Genomic DNA, 16,958 nt, shown 5'->3' with positions numbered 1-16,958 from the left:
GCGGGGGGACCCGGCCGGGCGCTCCCGCCGCCGAGCGGTCCCGCTGCCCGGCACGGGAGCGGCGTGGGCGCTCCCACACGTGTCCGCGGGGCCCGGGGGAGAGCGGCGGGAGCCGCCGGGAGGGGAGCGGCGGGGGCCCCGCGGGGGAGCGGAGGGAAGCGCGGGGGTCTGCGGGAGCCCGGGGGGCGCGGAGCGGAGCTGCCGCCGGGCTCGGACGCGCTCCCACGCGGGGACCCGGCGAGTGCCGCTGCCGGGACGTGTCGCGGCTCGTGAGCGCCGGGCTTTGCCGTGAGTGTGATCGCTCTGCCCATCCCGGGGCTCTCGGGGAGCGGGAGAGTCCTCATGGGCGGCAGGGGCCGGGCAGAGGGGACTCGTGTCGCGATCCGCGGCGCCGGGACACGCGTGTTGCCATGAGGCCACATGTGTGGCCGTGACGGGAGCGCCAAGGGGAGAAAAGTCCCTTTCAAGTCGTTTCTGTGGTGTCCTTTGGGATCGCAGCTCTTCTGGGGATGGTTTCTTTGCCTCCTGCACCCCGAACCTCGTGGCGGTGACATTTGGCCGTCTGGGTTCGCTCGCTGTGGGTGGTGTTGGCACATCCCTACTCCTGCAGCAGCCCCGGTGGTTTGGGAGCCCACAAAACTGCGCGGAAATTGTGATGTAAAAATCACAGTAAATGTAAAGCTTTTATTCCTTACGTGCCCCCTCCCAAAACTGAACCACGCGGACCTGTGGCGTGTCCCAGTGCTGTGGGAGCCTGTCGGGGGTTAATTTCCTCTTGTTCACCGGTAGCAAAGATTTTGGCTGCTCCCTGGATTTCGTGGAAAGGAACCGTCCCATCGGCACTTGTTTTGCAGTGTGCTGAGCCCCTGCTGGTGGGGCTGAACCACCTCCAGCCTCGGTCCTCCCAGGCAAAACCCTCAGGGATGCTGTGCTCGGCTGACGTTGTGCCGTGTCGAGAGGGCAGGTGACAGCGTGTGTGTCCCCTCCAGGCTGTGCTGATGGAGACCACCAAGCTGAACCCCCTGATCCGGGATGTGTACGCAGCCGCCGGCCGTGTCCAGCAGGCAGCGGCCGCGGGCTCGGCGCGGAGGGGCAGCGGCTGCCGGGAGCTGATGGTCAGGCTGACCGAGGGGCAGTACGTGCTGTGCCGCTGGACAGACGGGCTCTACTACCTCGGCAAGATCAAGAGGGTAACGTGGACACCCCCAGGGGAACGGGAACACCTGAAGAGGTGCCAGTGCCAGTGGAGCCGGTGCCATTCCCTGGCTCAATTTGTGGCGCAGGGGCTGCTGGCCTGGGCTGCAATGTGTCTTTGGCCAGCTGGGCATTTTGGGTCGTCATCCTGCCCCGGGGTGTCACGCCCGAAACCTGACTTCCCGCAGCCCCGAGGGACAGGATCACTCACCAAGGAAAACAGGGAAGTGCAGGGAATGGGAGCTGACACACAGCCGCTCTTCCCGCTCTCTCCTGGCAGGTGAGCGGCTCCAAGCAGAGCTGCCTCGTCACGTTCGAGGATAACTCCAAGTACTGGGTCCTCTGGAAGGACATCCAGCATGGTGAGTGATGCGCCAGCCTCCCTTTCCCATGCCGTGCTGTGGGACCCTTCCCAGCAGCACGGGGACGTGGCTGTGCCACCTCTGTCGCCCCCGTCCCACAGCCGGTGTGCCGGGGGAGGAGCCCAAGTGCAGCATCTGCCTGGGGAAGACGTCGGGCCCCAGGAACGAAATCCTCATCTGCGGGAAGTGCGGGCTGGGTGAGTGTGGCTGTCCCACCCCGGGCTCTGCCGTGTCCCACCCCGGGCGAGGGCGGGGCCGGCCCCGCGGTGCTGATACCGAGCCCTCCCGCAGGTTATCACCAGCAGTGCCACATCCCGGTGGCGAGCGGCGGCGAGGGCCCGCTGGGGACGCCGTGGTTCTGCCGCCGCTGCATATTTGCCCTGGCCGTGCGGGTGAGTGGGGCTGCCCCGCGTTCCTGGCTCCGTGCGCTGCCCGGCCCTGGCACAGCGGGGCAGGACGTGGCCCCCGGTGGCTCTGCTGACCCCGTGCCTGTCTCTCCCACAGAAAGGGGGTGCCCTGAAGAAAGGAGCCATTGCCAGGACGCTGCAAGCCGTGAAGATGGTGCTGTCCTACAACCCCGAGCTGCTGGAGTGGGACTCCCCACACCGCACCAACCAGCAGCAGTGCTACTGCTACTGCGGGGGCCCCGGAGAGTAAGGCCCTGCCTGTGTGTCAGGATTAGTTTTGTGGGGGAAAGGAAGATGGGATCAGGGTGGGGATGCTTGATCCCAGGCTTGCAGGGCACTGCCCCGGGGCCAGTGGCTTTGCTCTCCACACTGCCCCTGCCATCCGGATCTCTGCTCGCTCCCGGAGGCAGCGTTTGCACCAGAAATACAAGTTAGGAACAGCTTTCTCTCCCTGGCTGGGGGGCGTCTGTGCCTAGGAGGGGACTGGGGCAGTGGCTACCACACGCTGCCCTCAGTGTCACCTTCCCCCTGTCCCTGCCCAGGTGGTACCTGAAGATGCTGCAGTGCTACCGCTGCCGGCAGTGGTTCCACGAAGCCTGTACCCAGTGCCTCAGCGACCCCATGATGTTCGGAGACCGGTATGTCCCTTCTGGGCTTTGCTGAGGTGGCTTCCCAGGGGGGACTCATGGACACATCCCAGTTGTGTCTCCCTGATCCATCTGGCACCGACATGGATCAGGTGGCCCTGTCCCCCAGAGCCCAGCTGCTCCTGGCCTTGCTGCCATAGTTGGTCCCTGGAGCACAGTCCCACCTGACCCATCCCTGGGCCCTGCATGGCTGTAGGAGTCATCCTCACTCCCGGCATTTTCCCTGCCTAATGTTTTCCAGGTTCTATGTGTTCTTCTGCTCCGTGTGCAACCAGGGACCCGAATACATCAAGCGCCTGCCCTTGAGATGGTGAGAAATGGGCTCTGCTCCTTTGGAATGTGCCCGGGTGGCTCTGGGACACTGGGCTGGCTGATCCCTGGAAGTGTTCAAGACCAGGCTGGATGGGGCTCTGACCAACCTGGTCTAGTGGAAGGTGTTCTTGCCCATGGCAGGGGGTGGGACTGGACGATCTTAAGGCCCCTTCCAACACAAACCATTCTAGGATTGTGTGTTCGGGTGTTCCCCCAGCTGCAGGCAGTGTCTCACCTCTCCCCAGAGCTCGAGGGATGCTGTCCTGGCTGGGGCATCCCCCAGGATACACCTCTGGGCTGGACTGCTTCCCCTGTGAAGTGTGGGAAGGTTCCAGTGGTGGGTTTTGGGAGGACCTGGGAGCTGGAGTGGCACTGGCAGAGCAGGGCATGGTGGTGGCACCACCCTGCCAGGGCTGCTGACCCTGTGCCCCTCTTTGCTGCAGGGTGGACATCGTCCATCTCGCCCTCTACAACCTGGGTGTGCAGAGCAAGAAGAAGTACTTTGACTTCGAGGAGATCTTGGCCTTCGTGAACCACCACTGGGACCCGCTGCAGCTCGGGAAGGTACAAACACACCCCGGGCTTGTGCTGGAGAGCAGCCATGGGAGCGAGAAATGTCACCCCAGCTCGTGCAGCACTCGACATGGCAGCTCCCGCTCCAGAGCAGCTTAATCCCTTTCCTCTGTGCTGGGATTTCCCTTGTGGGAGTGTCAGACCTTACACCTTCCCCAGCGGGAGCTGGAGCTGGGAGAAGCGTGTTGGAAACCTGTCCCGGGGCAGGACGGGGCGGCTCCCCGAGGGCGGCAGTGCCAGACCCGGGTGGCTCTGGCCGGGCCTTGGCTCCCTCCCTCCCTCCCCGACCCTGGGCAGGAGCCGAAAGCCGGAGTTCGGGTTCCCCCGTCTGTTTGGATTTTGCATAACCACAGCGGGCACTGAGCCCTGCCTGCCCCCCTGTCCCGCAGCTCACGGGCACCCCCATCTCGGAGCGCGGCCCCCACCTCCTCAACGCTCTCAACAGCTACAAAAGCAGGTGAGGCCCGGGCGAGGGATGGGGACAGGGCGGGATGCAGGGTGCTCCCGTGCCAACCCGGCTGAGGGCTGTTCCCTCCCCTCTGCCGCCCAGGTTTCTGTGTGGGAAGGAGATAAAAAAGAAGAAATGCATCTTCCGCCTGCGGATCCGCGTCCCCCCGAACCCCCCCAGCAAGGTGCTGCCGGAGAAAGCCCCCGGCGAGGGCGAGAGCAGCTCCTGCGAGCTGAAGAAGAGAGGGAAAAGCAAATATGCCCATAAGGACAGGTAAGTGGCCCCGTTGCCCCGGACATGCCCGCAGTAGCCCCCCCCGTGCCCGCGCCCCCCTCACGCCCTGTTTGCAGCCTCCTGCCGCGGCAGCTCCAGCAGCAGAAGCGGCGAGCGCGGCGCAAGAGGGCCAAGTTCCTGCTGGAGGATGCCATTCCCAGCGTGAGTCCTTCGCCCCCTCCCCTGTGCAGCCAGCCCGGGATTTGGCAGCTGTGTGGGACTGCCCAGCCCTGCGGCTCCCCGCAAGTTTTCCCCACTCGTACGGGCAGGGAGAGCTCCTGTCCCTCACCTGGGAAATGTCCCACGCCGAGCCCACTTCCCAGGGCAGCGGGGCCATGGGAAGGAGCGCGGTGGCCCCGGGCAGAGGGTGCCAGGGGTGGGGTGTGGGCAGCACGCCTGTGCCAGGCCGTGAGGAGTGAGCTTCTTTTTGTGGCACAGAGTGACTTCACCTCAGCCTGGAGCACCAACCACCACCTGGCCAGCATCTTCGACTTCACGCTGGATGAGATCCAGAGCCTGAAAAGGTCCGTGCAGCCGGACCAGGGGTGTGGGGGGCCTGGGGTGCTGCTTGCACCAGGCTGGGGCCGATGCTGCATCCCAGCCTATCCCATCCCACCCTATCCTGTCCACAGTGCCAGCTCAGGACAGACTTTCCTGTCGGACGTGGACTCTACAGACGCCACCAGCACCTCAGGCTCGGCCACCACAAGCCTCTCCTACGAGTCCAGGTGAGGACTGTGCCCCTAGCCCCCTTCCAGAGGGGTCCTGGTGGCATGGCCAGGGGGCGAGGTCCTGTGTCTCCCCCCTTCATGTCCCACACTGGGGAGCTTTTCCTCCCTGTGTCTCAAACGGGCTGGGGGGCCCAAAGTGGCACTTGCTGGCTGTGCAGGATCAGAGCCGTCGGTCCTTGCTGGGCTCCCCCAAATTTCAGAAGCCAGTACGGGGAGTGGCACCTTTTGGGTGCCGCCCTCACTCCTGCCCTGTGCTCTCCCCGGCAGCCGCAGGACCGTGGGCAGCCGCAAGCGCAAACTGGCGGTGCCAGCCTACGCCTCGGGGGCCAAGAGGAGAGGAGGGGAGCCGGGCGGGCGCCCGGCCGCGGCCACCCCCGAGGGCAGCGAGGCAGCGGCCGGCCCCGACCGCCCCGACGACGGCATCGACAGCCACACCTTCGAGAGCATCAGCGAGGACGACTCCTCGCTGTCTCACCTCAAGTCCTCCATCAGCAGCTACTTCGGGGCCGCGGGCCGGCTGGTGTGCGGGGAGAAGTACCAGGTGCTGGCCCGGCGGGTGACGCTCGAGGGGAAGGTGCAGTACCTGGTGGAGTGGGAAGGCACCACTCCCTACTGAGCCCCGCGAGCCCCGAAACCTTTCCCGGAGCCAAAGCAGAGGAGATCGAGGTGCTGGGGAAGCCCGTGAAGCACAGGAGAGGTGCTGGTCCCGCCCCCCGGGAATTTTGGCGGGTGGAGGCAGCGCCCAGGCCAGCAGCGCTGACCGGGAATGAAACCTGAAGCCCTGACACTCTGTTTTTTTTAATGTTAACAATTTTTAGTTTCTTGGCTGTGTTTATGCAGAGCAGGGCCCAGCCGTGCTCTCCCCCTGGAGCCTTTGGCCGAGCCCGAGGCACCATCCCGGTGGTGGCCAGAGCAGGGAGGGGGTCCGGCCCTCCAGAAGGGTCCCACAGCTGCAGCAGCTGTTTGGGGGACACCCCACACCCTGCTCACACAGACGGACCTCGGCCTGTGCCTGGCATAGCCTGGCTTATCCCGGTGTCCCAGCCTGACCGAGCAGCCTCGAGGGGGTCCTGCTGCCAAAGCACGAACCCCTCCTCATCCCTGGGCTTTCACAGCTCATCCCCGTGCTCATGGGAAACTGGGAACAGCTCTTGGGGTTTTCCACTTTGTCCTGAATCCATTCATTAAAGGAATGTGGTTTGTTTAACATGAGAGGAAAATGCCCCAAAGCCAGCCCATGTGTGGCTGTTGCAGCCACGGGGCAGATGTGCTCTCACCCCATAACCTGGACTGTGTGTGATGCTGCACCAGCTTCATTTCCCTGTTCTGACAATCATGATCTTGGAAGAGATCGTCCAAAAAATCCGCCTTTGCCTTAAAACCACCACGGGCACTTCACAGACTGGAGCCCAAGGCCTTTGTTCCTACAGGAAATCTTCATCCCAAATGTGCCAAACCAGCAGACAAACCAAAAAAAAGGCTGAAGAGGACAGCGGGGGCAGGGGGAGGGGGCTGTACCAGGGTCCCTGTGACCATCCCTGTGGCCATCCCTGGGGCCTCGTGGCTGTGCCTCTCTCGTAGTGGTGATGTTTGTGAGCAGTGGGCTTGATTTGTCTGCAGGGGAGAAGGAGCAGCCCCTTCTTTAACAAAGCAATACTGCCAGCTTGGGCAGGAGCAGAGCAGTTGGCTTTTTAAAAAAGATTCTAATATCAGATAGATGTGTTAGATTTTTTTCTTAAGAGAGAGAGAGATATTTTTAATGGTGTCCTCCTCGTCTCTCCCCCATCCCACCACGACTGTCCCATGGGATGGAGGGTGAGCCCTGCTGGGTTGTGGGGTCCTGTCCAGCAGCAGACCCTGTCCTGTCCTACCTGTGCTCATGGGATCTCTGCTCAGAGCAGAGTGTCCTTGTCCTTCTGGGAGAGGTGCTGCCAGACCCCCCCATCCCTGGCAGGGAGGGGTCCAGCAGCTGGAAAACTCCCTGTCCTGCCTTAGCTTTGTCCTCAAAGGATCACTTAAAATATTTTCCTTTCTTGAGTGCCTATGGAGCCCTCGTGATTCCAAGGGGCTGCCAAGAGCTGTGCCAGGGCTGAGCAGGGTCATGCTTGTGGGATGTGCCACTGGACATTACACTCGTGGGGGCACCCACAGGATGTGGCCCTGGCTCCTCTCCGCTCCCTCTCTGTTCTCTCTCCTCCTCTCCTGGCTTCTCGCAGAGAATTGAATGTGGAGCCTTTAAAAGTATTTTTGTTGCAGAGTATATTTTGCATTCGCTGTAATAGAGATTATAACAACTCTGTGCACCTTCTGATTTCTGAATTCAGGTTGCTGCTTGTAAGCAACTCTCATTATACCCAAGTTGTAATTAATACGTCTGATGTACAATTAAAAAGTGAGGGTTTTTTTCAACATCACTGTTTTTTTGAAGTGTGAGGATTATTGAGTTGGGATGCCCAGTGCCCACCATGGGGCAGCTGGCACTGCTGGGTTGTGTTCCATTCCAGGTGAGGTGTGTCCTGCAAGCCCAGGACAGGCCCTTCCTCTTGCACAGCTGCGACCACGAGAGCCTGCCCAGCTAAGAAACGCTCCTGTTTATTCCCTTCCCCATCCCATAAATAACTCGAAAATGTTCCATTAAGTTATATCCCATGAACCATTAACATAAGGGTCTTTCTACAAGGCTCAGTGTGGCCTAGGCAGAAAGCCCCTGTTCAGGTGGGGGTAGGGATGCAGGGCCAGAGCAGTGTCGTGGTCCTGCTGGCACCTGGCTTCCCTGAAGTGGCCGTGGATGTCGCCCAGCCCACCCCAGCTCTCCGTGGCAGGGCCGAGTCTGTGTGTGCTGCTCGCGGCTCCTGCTAAATCCTCGCGGTATCTGCTGGAGTTTGCCGCTTCCTTGGATTGTGTCAGACTCCAGCAGCACGCTGGCTGCCGGCAGGGGAGGGCGGGAGCCGCACGGCGCGGGGTGCCCGGCCACATCCTGCAGCCTCCGGGCTGGGGAAGGATGCCGGGACCGCCGCTGCGGGGGAGCAGGGGGCCAGGCAGGGTTCAGGGGCTGGCTGTGGGGACACATGGCACTGCAGGGGCTGCCAGGCCACGGATCCCAGCTGGAATTCGCTGCTGGCAGCCTGAGGCAGCCCCCGAGTGTCCTGACAGGAACATCTCCGCGTATCCTCATCCACAGCCTTGGGTGCGGGCGGCCCTTCCCCAGCTCAGCTTGCACCGGCTCCGGGCTGCTCAGCGCTCCCCGGGCAGGCCGAGGAGGGGATGTTTCCCAAGCTCCTGTGTTACCGCAAATCCTCGAAGATAAAAGCCGCCTCCCACATGGCTCAGCAGGATCCCGATCTCCCCAGAAGTGAGGTGCACTTCGCACTTCTCAGTCCCGTGGCACGTTCTCCTCTATCCATTTGAGGTACAGAGGGTTTCCTTGGTCAATAGGCAGGCTGATGATTTCGGGGGTTTCAAAGGGATGGATGGATCTAAAGTGGAACCAGGCGCGGAGGAGCAGAGTCAGCGCCAGCCGCGCTCCGCGCTCCCAGCCGCGCCCCAGCCCTGCCCCGCGCCCTCCCCGCACTTCAAAGCACCCGCAGCTTCTTTTTGCCACGTGGGAATTCTGCTTTGAGTTTGGGGTTTACCACAGACTGCCGGGGGCCTGGCCCAAAGCTGAGTGTGCTCCCCCCCTCGGGAAATGCAGGAAATCCTGTCAGGAGGCTGTCAGGGAATAACCCGTGTGAGGAGAGGGAGAATCCCTCCTCGAATCCAGCATGGAGGGGCTGGGTGAAACCCAGTTGATATTTCTGCCACTTTTTACTTTTTGCTGATGCCGTCTCTGGGTTTTTCTGGCTCATAAGATACAGCAGGAGCACTTAACCCCCCCTGGGTGGGAAGGGGCTCAAGGAACTCCCAAAGCTGGAGCAGGAGGTGAAGCCTACCTTGGACAGGACACCCAGTGCTCCTGCGGAGCCAGAGCCTCACCTGACGTAGTTGGACAATTCCCCTATTTTGGACGTCCTTGTCTTCACCAACTGTGGAGAGTAAAAAATCCAACACAAACCCCAAGGGAGTCGTGAAGGGATGGAGGGATCCTGAGCTGCAGTTCCTGACTGCCCCCACCCAGCATGGCCAGGGGTGCGACAGGAGCCCTTCCTGGGCTCTTCCCTGGGGGATGTTCCCAAACCTCAGGCAGGCTGGTGCCACCCTCCCCAAACCTCCCTGCAGCCCCTTTTGGCTGGGACCATTCGCAACAGGGATTTCTGTGACGTAGGGAATGATCACTTACCAGCAGTATTTCAGTGGATTCTTCCAGCTCCCCTTTCCAGAAATACCTGGATTTAAAAGAAAAGCAGCATCAGCAAGTCCAGCTCTGGCTGCAGCCATGCCAGCCCTCGGGATACTTTCCCTGCTTGGTGCTTTTTGCACGTGGCCATTTCTTTACAAAGTGGCTCAAGAAGCATCGCTGGCCCCAAAACTGCTGAGCACGTGAGTGAGCACCCCAGATTTATGGACCAAAGCCTCCTCCAGAGAATTTGCCCAGGGGGACTGGCAGGGCAAATTTGCTGGGATTGGGGTGTCCTGTGGTGGTGGCCCCACTCTGAGCTGTGGCCAGGGGACAGTGCCTGCAGGGGTTGTGGCTGCGAGGCTGAGCTTTCTTCCTCTCCTTCCCTGCAGGAGAGGAGCTGCACTTCTCATGAGTCAGATATGACCTTTCAAAACATTTTTGCTGCCAGGAGCCCGTCCTGATCTCATCTGCCTGCTGGGCTCCTGCGCGAGGAGGACTCGGAGGCGTCGCGGTGTCTCCTGAGCAGGGCACGGAGCAGAATCCAGCTGGAGCTGCCAGGGCTGTGCAGGAGCAGCTCTGCTCCGCCTTTTGGGTTTGTAGGAAATGATGGATAAGGGGAAGAAGGGTATTACTGGGTTTGCCCTCAGCTGGGATAGGGGGTGCACTGTGGGGATCCCCTCCTGAGGGAAGGCTGCAGTGGGATCTGCTCCTCACTTCTGCCAGGGTGTTTCTATGAGGAAAAGCTGTTTTGGGGCTTTGCTCTTTAACCCCTCTAACAAGTGCAGTCCCTTTGCATGGACAGCTGAGGACACCTGCAGAGCAGGGCTGGGCCTGTTCCAAGGTCAAACATGCTGTTCTTCCTGCCTGAAAAAGCTGCTTAATTTTGTAAAGGCCTTTTCTGGTCCCTATCTTGGCTTCTTTTTAGAGCTTCTGATAACAGGCACCATGTCCTCAGGACCATAAATCCTAAATTGGTGGATGTCTGTGTAGCCAAGTAACCAATAAATAAATGGTCCCCATGGGCAGTCAGAGCATCTGTGCTCCTTAACAAGCTCGGAGCACTGTGAGGATCGTCCCCATCATCTGCAACAACAAACAGACCCAGCAGCCTTCTGGAAACTGAAGGCTGTGTCCATCCCCTCCTTCCCTCCCTGCAGAGCCCAGGTTTGCCTCCTCTGTTGGGGAATATCCAGCTCAACTTACAAGGCTGAGCTCTTGGGCAGGATGTTCACGTAGGCAGCCAGTTTCTTATCCATGATGGCCCTGGGGGAGACAGGAAGGGAATCAGTGCCAGGCCAGCTCAGTGCTCACCCCCAGCCATGGGGACATTCCCTCGTGCTGCCCAGGACTGCCAGCAGCAGCTTTGACATTGGAGACATGGAATTTTGGGTTACTTATTACCCTGAGAAAACAGAGGCAAAGGTGACCTTTGGCTGGAGCTACTTCAGATCAGCCCTCCTGGCAGGACTCTGGGACCCTCCCTGTGCTGAGGAGGGAGTTTAGGTGTTGCTCCTGGCCTGGAGGGTGCAAGGACCCTGCTCAGTGCCAGCCCTGTGCCCTTCTGGCCATGGGGTCAGGGCAGGGCTGAACCATGGGGCTGCAAGAACTGGGGCTGGGATGGATGGGAAGGGGTTTGTCTGCCACTGTCAAACTGTGCCCCTTCCTCTCAGAGCAGCCTAAATGTGCATCTGGTTAGATTAACAACATCAAGGTTTTTCAATCCAAAATGTCCTCGAAATCTGAAGCCCAAATAAATTCCTTCCCTCCGGCTGCCTCCGTTAGTTGTGGGCTGGTTTGTTATTGCAGAGCTGCTCGGGGCTGCCAGCAGAAGTGATACTGCAGCGATTACAGAGCACTGAAGTGAACTCAGGGCGGATTTTTAGAAGAAAGGGGGAAAATGATGTGTTTTGTGACCACAGCAGTGTCTGGCCCTTCTCATGGAGGTGGCAGCTGTCCCTTCAGGCAAGGCACCAGTGACTCCACCTTCGGTTTCTTTAGCACTGGCTTGGGGGGACCACGGCTGGAGAGGAGAAGCACCCCAGGAGGCTCAGGGTTGTTTGCTCTCACCATGTGTAGGCAGTTCCAGGCATTTAATGCTCGTGGAGCATCTTGAGTTAATCTTTACACCAACAAAGTGCAGCAACACGAACAGAGCCACCCCTGCTGTGACTGTCATGTCACACATGGCACAAATCAGTTTGGTTTTGCTGCCTGCAACTTGCAAGGCATTTTAGCACAGGAGCTTTTTGGTTTGGGTGCTCCGTCCCAATAAATGTGATCCTAACTGAGATCCTGAACTTCGTGCCAGCAAGCTGAGCAGCAACAAGAGGCCACCAGGGGAACAGGGAACATTGTAAGAAGCTGAATGTGATCTGTGGAAAATGTCTGCATAATACATGATAGCTTTGGGTTGGGCACTTCATCGTGTGTTTCTTTGTCTGTGCCTCACAATAGGCCCTGAAGTGAGACAGATTAAATATTGATAAGCAGAAAAGCAAAGAAAATGATAAACACAAGTCTACGGCAGCGGTGGGGGCTGACAGGGGGCTGGGTAAGGTGGGTGAGGTGCAGTGGCCACACCGCCCAGCCAAGGGGGTCAGCTCCTCCCAGCAGGCACAGGGGACAGGCAAGAAGGTCTTGAGATGTTGAATTCTACCTGCAGCTCTTCTGCTTTCTCAAAGCTTGAACCCCTTTTCCTTAAACCAAAAAATTTCCCTGCAGATGCATCCGAGTGAGTGCTCCACTGGGCAGTGCAAAGGAAGAATAAACATGACAGCACAGGAAAAATGAGTGGGGGAAAATCAGCATAGAAGCCCAGTGTCATCCCCTACAACCAGGGCTCATTGCTCCAAATTCCAGAACAAAGGAATAATTACTCCACCAGTAAAACCACAACCAAAGTACACATATCTCAGCGAGGGGGAGTGATTTATGTCCTCTCCCTTCCCTGCAAGATGAGGAACAAAGAGTGGAAAGCATTTGCAAAGCTGTTAAGACGAAGCATTTTCAGGAACTGAGGCTCTTTTCACCAGGTACAGTTGCCCCTTTTTTTTAGGAGACATTGAGCAGTGCAGACATAATTCTATTTGAATTTCTTAATACAGTTGCAGTATTTAAGGTGACACAAACTCCCTTTCAGTAGCCTGTCAGTTCCTGAACATGTTTGGGAGCACTTTGCTGGAGATGGAGAGGTTTTGGCAGGAGCAGGGCAGCAGGAAAACAGCGCAGGAGGTGTTGCAGGAAACTTCACGGTCCATCATAAACACTTCCCCAGTCAACACGGGTTCAGTACTTCCAACAGAGCATCCATTGAGTCAGGGACTGACAGACGTGTGAAAAAACTCTGCATGCAAAATATCATGCAAAGTATCTCATATATTAAAAGAGAAGAAGAAAAAATCGAGGAAAACCCCCTCATTCCCTGAGGTTTGCTGGTGAGCAGAGTGGTACCAGGTGGTACCTCACAAGCGTTTGCTGTGGACCACTTTCATACTTCCTTTATTTTCATGTCAGAGCACTGTGCATTGTCCCTCTCTATAAATCCCCTCCGGGCATTTTGTTGTCTGTGTTGCTCTAGAGAGGAATAAGGACTGTGGCAGATCAGAGAACATCAGGTTGGAGCTTAATCCATCTGAGGGCTGAGAAATTCATGGTCATAACTTGAAAATGGGTCTTGAAAATGCAAGGCAGTGAAATAAATTGAGAATTGCTTGATGCTACCATGGCATTGGCTTCAGAGGCAAATACCAGCTTTCCTTGGGACAGGGCAGCTCTGGTATGGGGGTTGTGATACAGAGTCTGTGGAAAGGAGCATTGCTCGGGTATCACAGAATCATGGAATGGGTTGGGTTGGAGGGACCTTAAAGCCCATCCAGTGCCACCCCCTTCCACGAGCAGAGACACCTTCCACTATCCCAGGTTACCCCAAGCCCTGTCCAGCCACAGCTTCTCTGGGCACCCTGTGCCAGGGCCTCACCCCCCTAGAAATGCAAAGTACACAGGATACAGATCCCCTCGAGGGACAAGGGAATATTCAGCTTCACTCCAGCTTTGGAACCCCGCAAGCAGACAAGCAAGGGAAGCGTCTCCGTACCTGGCGATGTCCCTGGCGATCTGCTCGTTGAGGCAGTTGACGAAGGCGATGGAATGTGTCCCTGGGATGTAGCTGCCAGTGACAGCAGAGTGCAGGTGCAGAGCCAGGCCCCGGAGCAGGGGGTACATGAGCACCAACAGCGTCAGCACCTCGGAGAGAACAGCCGGGCGATGGGAGGCGAAACACAGTAAAACTGAACATTTACATTGTCCGTGGCTGCAGGGACGTTTCCAGGCTTCCCTCAGCATTGCAGGGACCAGTTAAATCAAATTAAGATGAGAACCTGCTGCTAGGGGGATTCATTCCCCTCCAGTAGGACCAATCTCGTGCTCAGGGCAGGAGAGGGGCAGTTTTGCGGCTGTATCAGCCCAGGGATGCCCAGGCCTTGGCTGTGGGAGGTCACCCCAGACTAACGGGGGTTACAGACCCCACCACCCGACCACAGCAGCCAGCACTGGTTTTCTGAAGAAGAATAAGGAGCTAAGACAGGGAATGTCTTGGTTTCTACTGCAAAAAAGAACAAGAAGGGAACGGCTCCCACACCCAGCACACCTCTCCTGCTCAGGGCACACCTGCAGCCGTCCTTTAGCCGTGCACCAGGGGTGAGGTGTGTCCATCCCTCTGGGAAATGGGGGGCACAGGACTCTCTGCCTCCCTGGGGATGTGGGCAGCAGAAGAGCAGTTTGTCAGTGTATTGTCCTTGGGAAAGAGATTCGGGCTGGAGCCTGGTGCCAGGACCTGGGGAATTTCAATCCTGCCCTGTCAGATTATTCTCCTCTGCCTTAGCTCTGTGCAGCCCACCCAGACCACGCTCCAGCCTCACACCCTGACTTCAAGGCAGGTTTTAAATTCATTTCATCTTAATTATCTGCTACTAAAAGCACAGTGAAACTGGATCCTGTGCGGCACAGAAATCCTAAAGGACACAGCCCAGGTCTGCAGGGCAGCACAAACACCAACGCTCTGCCTGTGGCCTGGCAGAGCAGCAGCAACAAGTGGGGTTTGCTGTGCAGGAGCTGCTATTCCTGGCAAGCCCCTTCGCTGCTGTTTGTGCTCACATGCCATAAACAGCCCCCCAAAAATATATCATTATCCCGGCAGGGATGCTGCGGGAAGGGTGAGGTTAATTTGGAGTGCTGAGGACCAGCTGAAGGATGGTGCCGTTCTGGGCTGCAGCTCCTTCCCTTTGTCTTTTGTTTTGTTTTTGACATAAACAGCATCTGGCCCTGATTCAGCTACAGTGATTAAAAAATGCTTAGAAGACTAAGAAAATATTCATTTCCCCCCCTTATTTCCACCCTCCTTTGTCCTCTGAACAACCTGCCATTGCAGCACTAATGCAGAAATCTCTCTCTTTTTTTTTTAATTGAATTAAAAATCTCTCTTGTCACCACTCTTTCTCATTTGGAAAATGACCAATGTGCTGTACTGCTTGTCTCCTCTTTCCCAATCCATTTGAGGAAATATTCTTTGTTACCACAAGACTTCTCATCATAATTTTTAGAGCTCCTTCTGTGCTCTTTTTTTCCCACTAAGCCATTTAACAAATACTATACAACAAATCCCAAAAGCTCCTCAGCGAGTTACAAGCCAAACAGAGATGTGCTGGTGTACCTATTTTTCCAGATTAAAATGTAATCATGCTCCTTGCTCAGGAAAAAAAAAACCCACCATCCAACCTGTTCAGCCTGGTGATCATTAATCTTCTTGGAAGATGTACGTGCATGTGATGAGGAAATCCCCAGGATCATTTGGGATTGAATATTAGCACAAACATGAACACTATCTTGTTTTTTCTGGTGTTTCCCCCTCTTTTTTTTTCTGAAAAGGAAGATAACCGCCCCTTTTTTCCCCCGAATAATTGTATTTGCCAAGAGATGGTGCAAAAGGGAAGGAGTGAAACCTCGGGTTTCTTGCCTGATAAACCAATTAAACTCATGATTGCCAAAATACTGAAGTGAACAAAACTGAAAACACCCCTGTGAGGTTTTAAGCACTTCACTAAAAAGCACTGAGCAGCAAAATGCCATTTTAGTGCAGAGAGACTCAGATTTCTGCAACACTTCTTTTGCCTTTGGCGAACTAAAAACAGCTTTAGGTTTAAAATCACCACGCTAGGACTTTTTGCTGAGTTTTGATGAGATTCTGTTAAAAAAAAAACCCCAACTGAACAACACCACCCAAACACAAGTGGTGCCAACGTTGTAAAAAAACTTGGAAATTTGCTTCTCTCGCAGCAGATGCAGGGAGTCCACCCCTCCCGCATGATGGTTTTGGGGAGAGGTTTGCTAACAAAGGTACAGACGGGTATTTCCATGATTGCTTAGAGTGAGTCGGTGTCTGTCGTGCTTCCCAGGGAGTGTTCCGTGCCCCACATCCCCATTCCAGCCCCCTGTCCATCCCAGCCCCGTGTCCATCCCAGTCCCCTGTCCATCCCAGCCCCGTGTCCATCCCAGTCCCGTGTCCATCCCAGTCCCCTGTCCATCCCAGTCCCGTGTCCATCCCAGTCCCCTGTCCATCCCAGTCCCACTTACCAGCACCAAGGTGCCGCGGCCGGGCCGGGGGCAGCCCTGGGAAGCCGGGGGCAGCGGGCAGCGCTGGCTCAGCCCCTCCATGTCCTGCGGCCCCTCCACCTGCTCTGCCCGAGCTGGGAGCGCTGCCTGGACCGGCGGCACTGACTCCTCCTCCTCTTCCTCCCCGGCTGGTGCCCGCCCGCTGCGGGGACAGGGGACAGCGCGGTGTCCTCTGCCCCTGCCTGACCTGCAGAGCTGGGGGAACAAATAGCAGGGACTGGCACCCCAAAGGTGGGGTCAGACACCCGAGTGCTGTCGCTGCTGGTATCAAACTGCCCGCACCAGCATCTGGTGGGATTTCCAGGTTGTCCCTCCAGTACAAGCACTGGAATCCTCCCAGTGCCGTCCCCGGTGCTCCGAGACTTGCTGACGGCATTTGTCACCTTCGCTTTGATTTCCCCGTCTATAAAACTTTCTCAGATTTCATCTGGTCGGGGCTCTTTGGATAGAAACCAGCGGGCAGGTGCTGAGTCCTGGCGTGGTGTTTGTACCCAAAATCCCCTGTGAGGGACGCGGGGCAGAGGAGCCGAGCGCTGTTTGTCTCACGCTGTAACTTTATTGTGTCCCTGTGTAACTTTTTACAGTCCCCCTGTCTGTTCCCATAACCTGTCAGGAGAACTCATTCCTTGCCAGGCTGCAGAACACCCGAACCCGCCTATCTGTTCCATATTTAATTGGGGGATGTAATCTTTCGCAGAGCTGGAAGCACAAAGTTCTTTATTAAGCAGCTCCTGTTGTAGAAGTTATGTGACGGCATCAATTTGTTTGCAAAAGGTGAGAAAATTCAGCTTGAAGACTTCGGGGGGTGGCACGTTCTTCGCAGCCCAGGGAGCTGCCCCGGGCAAACACCGGGATGGGACCGGCTGTCCTCGCACTCCTGGGATCAGCACTTCCCCCTCCCGAACCCCGACAACGCCCTTTATCCCGGTTTTTCCAAGAGACGGCGACCCGCAAAGCGACCCCAGCACGCGCCTCAGGGGTGCGAGCCCAGCCAGCCCGGTGAGACCACCCCCACAACGGAGCGCGCCCCGCCCATCACCGGGACCACGCCCCCAACCGGGACGCGCCC

General features: G+C 57.5%; 2 protein-coding genes across 4 annotated transcripts in view; one reads left to right on the top strand and one right to left on the bottom strand.

Moving 5' to 3' along the window:
- Window positions 1-7,361, top strand: part of PHF19 (PHD finger protein 19) — an 8,317-nt gene extending 956 nt beyond the window's left edge. The window contains exons 1-15 of one of the 2 annotated variants that reach the window (XM_042052324.1): window positions 203-288; window positions 990-1,190; window positions 1,475-1,556; window positions 1,658-1,753; window positions 1,848-1,948; window positions 2,061-2,209; window positions 2,506-2,601; window positions 2,852-2,920; window positions 3,366-3,486; window positions 3,885-3,952; window positions 4,046-4,216; window positions 4,294-4,378; window positions 4,655-4,740; window positions 4,849-4,944; window positions 5,215-7,361. In XM_042052324.1, the coding sequence (XP_041908258.1) occupies window positions 999-1,190; window positions 1,475-1,556; window positions 1,658-1,753; window positions 1,848-1,948; window positions 2,061-2,209; window positions 2,506-2,601; window positions 2,852-2,920; window positions 3,366-3,486; window positions 3,885-3,952; window positions 4,046-4,216; window positions 4,294-4,378; window positions 4,655-4,740; window positions 4,849-4,944; window positions 5,215-5,563 (1,761 nt within the window). In that variant the 5' untranslated portion in view covers window positions 203-288; window positions 990-998 and the 3' untranslated portion in view covers window positions 5,564-7,361. Of the gene's footprint in view, window positions 1-202; window positions 289-989; window positions 1,191-1,474; window positions 1,557-1,657; window positions 1,754-1,847; window positions 1,949-2,060; window positions 2,210-2,505; window positions 2,602-2,851; window positions 2,921-3,365; window positions 3,487-3,884; window positions 3,953-4,045; window positions 4,217-4,293; window positions 4,379-4,654; window positions 4,741-4,848; window positions 4,945-5,214 lie in introns of those variants that run through there. The other variant, XM_042052323.1, reaches the window with a different exon arrangement.
- A 162-nt stretch (window positions 7,362-7,523) lies between these two features.
- Window positions 7,524-16,152, bottom strand: CUTA (cutA divalent cation tolerance homolog). 2 transcript variants are annotated; one of them, XM_042052327.1, is made up of 6 exons: window positions 15,851-16,102; window positions 13,317-13,465; window positions 10,427-10,486; window positions 9,224-9,269; window positions 8,920-8,969; window positions 7,524-8,423 (listed from the first exon to the last, which is right to left on the bottom strand). In XM_042052327.1, exons 1-6 carry the CDS (start codon window positions 15,929-15,931, stop codon window positions 8,321-8,323), a joined length of 489 nt encoding a protein of 162 aa, XP_041908261.1. In that variant the 5' UTR covers window positions 15,932-16,102; the 3' UTR covers window positions 7,524-8,320. The 2 variants fall into 2 exon arrangements, with proteins under 2 accessions (XP_041908261.1, XP_041908262.1); XM_042052328.1 differs by lacking the exon at window positions 10,427-10,486 and having other exon boundaries at window positions 15,851-16,152.
- Window positions 16,153-16,958: the final 806 nt, after the last annotated feature.

This window comes from Corvus kubaryi, unplaced genomic scaffold, assembly GCF_017639235.1.
Source record: "Corvus kubaryi isolate FWS band 111438036 unplaced genomic scaffold, C.kubaryi_AGA036_p1.0 78, whole genome shotgun sequence".
Classification (NCBI taxonomy): domain Eukaryota; kingdom Metazoa; phylum Chordata; class Aves; order Passeriformes; family Corvidae; genus Corvus; species Corvus kubaryi.
Note: the sequence above shows the minus strand (reverse complement) of the source record. Positions and strands in the feature narration are given on the sequence as shown.

Bases quoted from the DNA above. Each gene is read 5' to 3' on its own strand.
- CUTA (XM_042052327.1), bottom strand. From the start codon at position 15,931: ATGGAGGGGCTGAGCCAGCGCTGCCCGCTGCCCCCGGCTTCCCAGGGC. The intron at 9,270-10,426 runs GTAAGTTGAGCT...TTTTAAATCCAG, and splicing joins CTGCCCAAGAGCTCAGCCTT to GTATTTCTGGAAAGGGGAGC. The intron at 8,970-9,223 runs GTAAGTGATCAT...TACTCTCCACAG, and splicing joins AATCCACTGAAATACTGCTG to TTGGTGAAGACAAGGACGTC.